This window comes from Bubalus bubalis, chromosome 8 (assembly GCF_019923935.1).
Source record: "Bubalus bubalis isolate 160015118507 breed Murrah chromosome 8, NDDB_SH_1, whole genome shotgun sequence".
In the NCBI taxonomy this organism is placed as follows: domain Eukaryota; kingdom Metazoa; phylum Chordata; class Mammalia; order Artiodactyla; family Bovidae; genus Bubalus; species Bubalus bubalis.
The window spans coordinates 59,278,273-59,286,798 of NC_059164.1; the positions used below are offsets into that span (position 1 = coordinate 59,278,273).

Here is an 8,526-nt window from a genome sequence, read left to right on the forward strand (position 1 = left end):
ATTTTTGGAGATATTGAGGAAAGTGCTCTCATCCTTACAACTTACCTTTCAAAAGACAAATCTAGGTACCTTGTTTAGTCACAAAGAGTTCTGTTTCTCTTGATGTCTAGATTAGTGACTTCCCATCAAAGTTTTGATAATCTAAAAAAGGTTTGTTTTTTTTTTAATACTATTATACCCCTCATCTGTGTGTGTGTGTGTGTGTGAGGGTGTGAGTTGAATGGTCATCGCATCTGGTTAGCCAAGTGAAGTTTGTGTCTTTGATGTAAAATCATGCCTAGGATTAACTTACCTAAGTTTAAGTGGAATGAAAAGAATTAGAGGGCTGAATCCAGTCCAAAAACTAAGGAAAGGCCATGTTTCAAACTGAGGAAATGAAAATAAGGTAGTAAAACTCAGAAACCATTGGACCCATGGTACCTGGATGGGCCAAGTAGACATTTTATATTGGAAAATAATGTAGTACTACAACTCCAGGTAGATTGAACATCACTAGTCTTTGTATATGTATAGCAAGACATGGTTTTAATTGAGTAATGAAATAGCCATTCCTGTTTTTACTGTCAATATTAAGGAGGTAATGTTGAATACTGTAGTCTGTGGCTAATGGCACAGAAGACAATTCCATAGGTCGATTATCTTTTGCCTAAACCAGTGGCTTCCCCCAAAAACAAAAAGCAGCAAATCAAAGCAGCTAATTGCTGTTACACTCAAGAAGATTTCATTATAAAATGCAACATTGTAGTTACAGTCTCTTGAGTGTGCCACTGTGTACAAGTAATAAATTCGAAAGCACTGGTAGGGAAGGAAGCAAATAAGAATGACTCCTATAAAAAGCAGATTTTTCAACTGAGCCCAGAACTCTTGATGGGATAGTAAGGAGTGTCCAAGCTTCCGTGCCATCAACACAATGATGGTGATCTGGAGGACCAGGAGAATCACTGCAATGACTATGACAACAGCGACTATCATATAATTGATGGCTTGCACATATGCATGAGTAAGTTCTTTGTGGAATTTGAAACAGTGGTGGCTGTCGTAGCCCTCATGAACGCCATACTGAGAAACAACCAGAGGTACCACAATGATAATCACCAGCAGCCACATGGCGGTACTGGCAGCCACAGCATGTAGTTTTCTGTAGAATTCCACTTTGTCCTTGTGCTTGAAGAAAATGAGGTACCTGATGACTAGAATCACCATGTAGAACAGGAATGTGAGGTACATGTGAATGTGCAGCATGGCACTCACAAATCTGCAGAAGGACAACCCAAATGTCCAAGTGTGCTTGATGAGGTAGGTCAAGCGAAAAGGCACTGTGAGCAGAAAAACACTGTGGACCACCACCAGATTAATGACTGCTGTGGTGGTCACAGACCGGGTGTTCATTTTCACAAGTAGGAACAAAATGGAGATGATGCCCATCAGCCCTCCAATAAGCACTACAAAGTAGAGCCTGGTTAAATGGGGTGTCAATATGGGGTCATCGCAGGAGGAATTATTGTGGGCAGCCATGCTTCAGAAGTCACCTGGAAGAGATAAAGCACCAGTGTAACTAACAAGCTTCCAGAATTTTGTTCATATTTTGTTTCCATTAAACTGGCAGTGTGACTTTGTCATTTTTCTGTTTACATGATGTAAACCTTATATGCCTTAAGAATGAGAAATATTATCAGATGCATTTCCAGGTACTCTACACTGAAAACACAGTAAGTCATTGATTCTTGACCTTTAGTAGGTTAAAGACCACTTCTAGAGGCCCCCAGAGATACATGTATATCTACACAGTCAAAACTATTTGCATAAAGCTTGATTTCAGACCATTTGAAGTTCATACATAGATACTAGTATTGCAGTAACCACTGGGCGGGGGTGGGGGGGTCGGGGAGGGGAGGATATCCTAAGATGGACAGAAAGCAAAGTGGATGCATTAAGTACACAAAATGTTTTTTTCTTTTAAGTATCATTCGAATTCTCTAATTCCTTCCAACTCATCAGCAAATGATCCAAGAATATTTATACTTTAGTTCTTTAAGATATGATTTGTTTGGCAAAAAAAAAAAAAAAAAAGACTAAATCAAGGCAGCAGCAAGCAATAGGAGGATTTATCTGAATTTCTCATCACAGTAACTTTATCATCTAACAGTGAGAGCTTGACTAAGTTTTTATCATGGGCCCCCCTGAGACCATAGCATGTCTCCCAATTTTCCCATCACATATCCTTAAATTCATAAAAGAACCACTATCAGTTTTCTTCTGGACTTCTGAAATATCCTTTCTCTATATAGTCTTTGTCCCTTCTAATTATTGTGTGTGTGCCCAGTCACTCAGTCATGTCTGACTCTTTGCCACCCCATGGACTGTTAAACTGCAGGCTCTTCTACCCATGATATTTTCCAGACAAGAATCAGTCAGTTCAGCCGCTCAGTTGTGCCTGACTCTTTGCACCCCATGAATCCCAGCACGCAAGGCCTCCCTGTTCATCACCACCTCCTGGAGTTTACCCAAACTCATCTCCATCAAGTCGGTGATACCATCCAGCCATCTCATCCTCTGTCGTCTCCTTCTCCTCCTGCCCCCAGTCCCTCCCAGCATCAGAGTCTTTTCCAATGTGTCAACTCTTCACATGAGGTGTCCAAAGTATTGGAGTTTCAGCTTCAGCATCAGTCCTTCCAATGAATACCCAGGACTGATCTCCTTTAGGATGGACTGGTTGGATCTCCTTGCAGTCCAAGGGACTCTCAAGAGTCTTCTCCAACACCACAGTTCAAAAGCATCAATTCTTTGGCGCTCAGCTTTCTTCACAGTCCAACTCTCACATCCATACATGCCCACTGGAAAAACCATACCCTTGGCTAGACAGACCTTTGTTGGCAAAGTAATGTCTCTGCTTTTGAATATGCTATCTAGTTTGTTCATAACTTTCCTTCCAAGGAGTAAGCATCTTTTAATTTCATGTCTGCAATCACCATCTGCAGTGATTTTGGAGCCCCAGAAAATAAAGTCTGACACTGTTTGCACTGTTTCCCCATCTATTTGCCATGAAGTGATGAGACCAGATGCCATGATCTTAGTTTTCTGAATGTTGATCTTTAAGCCAACTTTTTCACTCTCCTCTTTCAGTTTCATCAAGAGGGTCTTTAGTTCCTCTTCACTTTCTGCCATAAGGGTGGTGTCATCTGCATATCTGAGGTTATTGATATTTCTCCCAGCAATCTTGACTCCAGCTTGTTCTTCTTCCAGTCCAGAGTTTCTCATGATGTACTCTGCATATAAGTTAAATAATCAGGTTGACAATATGCAGCCTTGACGTACTCCTTTTCCTATTTGGAACCACTCTATTGTTCCATGTCCAGTTCTAACTGTTGCTTCCTGACCTGCATATAGGTTTCTCAAGATGCAGATCAGGTGGTCTGGTATTCCATCTTCTTTAGAATTTTCCATAGTTTCTTATGATCCACACAGTCAAAGGCTTTGGCATAGTCAATAAAGCAGAAATAGATGTTTTTCTGGAACTCTCTTGCTTTTTTGATGATCCAGAGGATGTTGGCAATTTGATCTCTGGTTCCTCTGTATTTTCTAAAACCAGCTTGAACATCTGGAAATTCACGGTTCACGTATTGCTGAAGCCTGGCTTGGAGAATTTTAAGCATTACTTTACTAGCTTGTGAGAGGAGTGCAATTGTGCGGTAGTTGGAGCATTCTTTGGCATTGCCTTTCTTTGGGATTGGAATGAAAACTGACCTTTTCCAGTCCTATGGCTACTGCTGAGTTTTCCAAATTTGCTGTCATATTGAGTGCAGCACTTTCACAGCATCATCTTTCAGGATTTGGAATAGCTCAATTGGAATTCCATCACCTCCAGCTTTGTTCATAGTGATTCTTCCTAAGGCCAACTTGAATTCACATTCCAGGATGTCTGGCTCTAGGTGAGTGATCACACCATCATGATTATCTTGGTCATGAAGATCTTTTTCGTACAGTTCTTCTGTGTATGCTTGCCACCTCTTCTTAATATCATCTGCTTAGGTCCATACCATTTCTGTCCTTCATCAAACCCATCTTAGCATGAAGTGTTCCCTTGGTATCTCTAATTTTCTTGAAGAGATCTCTAGTCTTTCCCATTCTATTGTTTTCCTCTATTTCTTTGCACTGATCACTGAGGAAAGCTTTCTTATCTCTCCTTGCTATTCTTTGGAACTCTGCATTCAGATGCTTATATCTTTCCTTTTCTCCTTTGCTTTTTGCTTCTCTTCTTTTCACAGCTATTTGTAAGGCCTCCTCAGACAGCCATTTTGCTTTTTTGCATTTCTTTTCCATGGGGATGGTCTTGATCCCTGTCTCCTATACAATGTTGTGAACCTCCATCCATAGTTCATCAGGCACACTATGAGATCTAGTCCCTTAAATCTATTTCTCACTTCCACTGTATATACATAAGGGATTTGATTTAGGTCATACCTGAATGGTCTAGTGGTTTTCCCTACTTTCTTCAATTTCAGTCTGAATTTGGCAATAAGGAGTTCATGATCTGAGTCACAGTCAGCTCCCGGTCTTGTTTTTGCCGACTGTATAGAGCTTCTCCATCTTTGGCTGCAAAGAATATAATCAATCTGATTTCAGTGTTGACCATCTGGTGATGTCCATGTGTAGAGTCTTCTCTTGTGTTGTTGGAAGAGGGTGTTTGCTATGACCAGTGTGTTCTCTTGGCTAAACTCTATTAGTCTTTGCCGTGCTTCACTCTGTATTCCAAGGCCAAATTTTTCTGTTACTCCAGGTGTGTCTTGACTTCCTCCTTTTGCATTCCAGTCCCCTATAATGAAAAGGACATCTTTTTTGGGTGTTAGTTCTAAAAGGTCTTGTAGGTCTTCATAGAACCGCTAAACTTCAGCCTCTTCAGGATTATGGGTTGGGGCATAGGCTTGGATTACCATGATATTGAATGGTTTGCCTTGGAAATGAACAGAGATCATTCTGTCACTTTTGAGATTGCATCCAAGTACTGCATTTTGAACTCTTTTATTGACCATGATGGCTACTCCATTTTTCTAAGGGATTCTTGCCCACAGTAGTAGATATAATGGTCATCTGAGTTAAATTCACCCTTTTCAGTCCATTTTAGTTCTCTGATTCCTAGAATGGCAATGGTCACTCTTGCCATCTCCTGTTTGACCATTTCCAATTTGCCTCAATTCATGGACCTGACATTCCAGGTTCCTATGCAATATTGCTCTTTACAGCATCGGACCTTGCTTCTATCACCAGTCCCATCCACAACTGGGTGTTGTTTTTGCTTTGGCTCCACACCTTCATTCTTTCTGGTGTTATTTCTCCACTGATCTCCAGTAGCATATTGGGCACCTACTGATCTGGGGAGTTTCTCTTTCAGTATCCTGTCATTTTGCCTTTTCATCCTGTTCATGGGGTTCTCAAGGCAAGAATACTGAAGTGGTTTGCCATTCCCTTCTCCAGTGGACCACATTCTGTCAGACCTCTCCACCATGACCCGTCTGTCTTGGGTGACCCAACACAGCATGGCTTAGTTTCATTGAGTTAGACAAGGCTGTGGTCCGCGTGATCAAGAATACTGGTTGCCATTTCCCCCTCCAGGGGATCTTCCCGACCCAGGGACTGAACCCCCGTTTCTCATGTCTCTTGCTTTGGGAGGCTGATTCTTAATCACTGTGCCACCTGGGAAGTGATTTAATTATTATCTACATTCTAAGTTGCTACTTGCTAAATAAAAATATTAATTTTAATTACACTAATCAAGTCACTGCACTTTCTAGTTTAAATTCCTTCAGTGGCCTTCCATTTCTTTGAAGGTAAAAATAAAAATTCTTAACATGTCTAGAATGTTCTGGGTTATAGCAAAATCCAATCCCTTGAGACCAGATTCAAGAAATAATCTAGAGGTTAAATTGACAGGATTTGACTTTAATTGTATAAGGAGAAATGAAGGGAAAGGCAGTATCTCAATCCCTCCTAGATTTCTTGCTTGAACAACTGTGTGATAGGAGGTCTGTTTACTAATACCAGGGACAACAAGGATCAAAGTTAAGGAAGAACAGTAGTTGAATCATGTGGTTAATACCTGACCTTTGTAACACATTCACAATTATTCTATTCATTCTTGAATGTCTCTTCATACAATCAAACTTACAAAACAATAAAAATGAACCAACTGATGATATAATACTGATGAATCAAAAAAGCATCATACTAAATCATGTATTCTCAATTGGGCAATATTGTCTCCAAGGGGGAAAATGTTTGTTCTGGGGGTGTGAAAAATCTAATTTTTAGTGTATAAAATGCAGGTATACATGTAGTATATAATCACACAAACAGTATATCTGTGGCATTAAAATTTCATAAAAGGGAGAGAGAAAATTAGGGAAATAGGTATAGAAAAGCTCTTTAGAGGGGCAGTGAAAAAGTGGAGAACGCCACACTAAACAAAAGATGCCAGCCACAAAAGACTACATGCTGAATGATTTCTTTTTCTAGAAAATCAAAACCGATATGATAGAAGGATCAGTGTAGCTCAGGGCCCAGTTTGAAGGTGAAGGGACTGACTTCAGAGGAGCCTGGGGAAATTATGGGAAGATGGGATGTTTTATATTGTGCTGTAGTTATTTGTCAAAGCTCAATGATCTGTACACTTAAAATTGGTGACTTTTCTTGCATATAACTTGTAGGTCAATAGGACTAATTAAAAAATAATAATAACCTGGCCCCAGAGAGCCTCTGCTTTCCTGGGTCTGGAATAGGATTTCTATGTAACAGACATTAAAGCTTGACTTCTGTTATACTGGCTCTCTGGGATGTGTAATCTCTGCACTCACCTTTTATTTTTCTCTGTAGAAAAGTAGTTCCATCAGGTAAATGTGAAATTATATTTTGTTCGTATCTGAATCAAGGAGGAATGTGCCATCATAAGTTCTGCTTGTCATTTTTTTTTTCAGTTATTTACCTAGAAGTTTCAGCTTCTAAAAGAAGAAAATATGATCAGTTGCACAACATCTGTCTCAAGTCCTCCTTTCTCACCAACTGCCATAATCTCTCTCTTTCAGATAAAAGAAGTTTATGTTACATCTCTTGTATATATCAGGTACTACATGAGATGCTTACCTGAACGTGGGCTCATTTAATCCTCAAAGCAGTCCTGGGCTTTGTGTATTAATATGTATCACTATACTGATTTTCAAATGAAGAAACTAAGCTTTAGTCCAGATATCATTTGCCAAGTTCTCCAGAGTTTTACACACACACACACACACACACTCAGAAATATACAAACTCCTGAATCATAAAGAAGCAAGTTGTGCAGCTTCTAACGTAAGAAGGAGGGGAAGCCGTGAAGATATTTGGTTCTACTCACATAGCTGTATGCCAATATATCTTAAAAGCTGCTCTTCCTTCTTTTTGGATTTCTTACTTTCCTATTCCTTTTACTTGATTTACTGCAGATCCCATATGTTAGCTCATTCAACATTGGAATAGCCCATTGGAATAGCCCATTCCAACCCTTTCTGGTCTGTCAGAAAATTTCTGTACAGTTTTCTGCAGTTATAATGCTTGTAAGTGAGCTAGTCTCTACTAGTTTGTTGCACTACTGCAAAACTTGGAGGCAAAAGTGAAGGATGTCAGTGTATAGAGAGATTAGGTTATTTGGCAAGACAGTAGTAGAAATGTCTGGTTTCTCAGGGACAGTAGTGGCACAGGAATCCTGTACTATATATCATGGACTTCAGAAAGCAATAGAGTCAGTGATGTTTCTGCTATTAATTTCATAGTGGTATTGGATATTTTTCTCTGTCTATATGGATCATGTCTTTGTAGCAGCCAAATCTGGTTCCCAGATATTCTATGATATTTTGTAACTTGTTACCTTCTAATAAACACCTTCTGCTTAGACCAGCCTCAGTTCAGTTCAGTTCAGTCACTCAGTCGTGTCCGACTCTTTGCGACCCCATGAATCGCAGCAAGCCAGGCCTCCCTGTCCATCACCAACTCCCGGAGTTCACTCAGACTCACATCCATCGAGTCAGTGATGCCATCCAGCCATCTCATCTTCTGTCGTCCCCTTCTCCTCCTGCCCCCAATCCCTCCCAGCATCAGAGTCTTTTCCAATGAGTCAACTCTTCGCATGAGCTGGCCAAAGTACTGGAGTTTCAGCTTCAGCATCATTCCCTCCAAAGAAATCCCAGGGCTGATCTCCTTCAGAATGGACTGGTTGGATCTCCTTGCAGTTCAAGGGACTCTCAAGAGTCCTCTCTAACACCACAGTTCAAAAGCATCAATTCTTTGGCGCTCAGCTTTCTTCACAGTCCAACTCTCACATCCATACATGACCACAAGAAAAACCATAGCCTTGACTAGACGGACCTTTGTTGGCAAAGTAATGTCTCTGCTTTTGAATATGCTATCTAGGTTGATCATAACTTTCCTTCCAAGGAGTAATCGTCTTTTAATTTCATGGCTGCAGTCACCATCTGCAGTGATTTTGGAGCCCCAAAAAAT

At 40.3% G+C, this 8,526-nt stretch overlaps 1 protein-coding gene across 1 annotated transcript; it reads right to left on the reverse strand.

Moving 5' to 3' along the window:
- Nucleotides 1-603: 603 nt before the first annotated feature.
- Nucleotides 604-6,981, reverse strand: LOC123466056 (probable G-protein coupled receptor 141). The gene is made up of 2 exons (XM_045166411.1): nt 6,849-6,981; nt 604-1,529 (listed from the first exon to the last, which is right to left on the reverse strand). Exon 2 carries the CDS (start codon nt 1,513-1,515, stop codon nt 604-606), a length of 912 nt encoding a protein of 303 aa, XP_045022346.1. The 5' UTR covers nt 1,516-1,529; nt 6,849-6,981.
- Between the last annotated feature and the right edge of the window lie 1,545 nt (nt 6,982-8,526).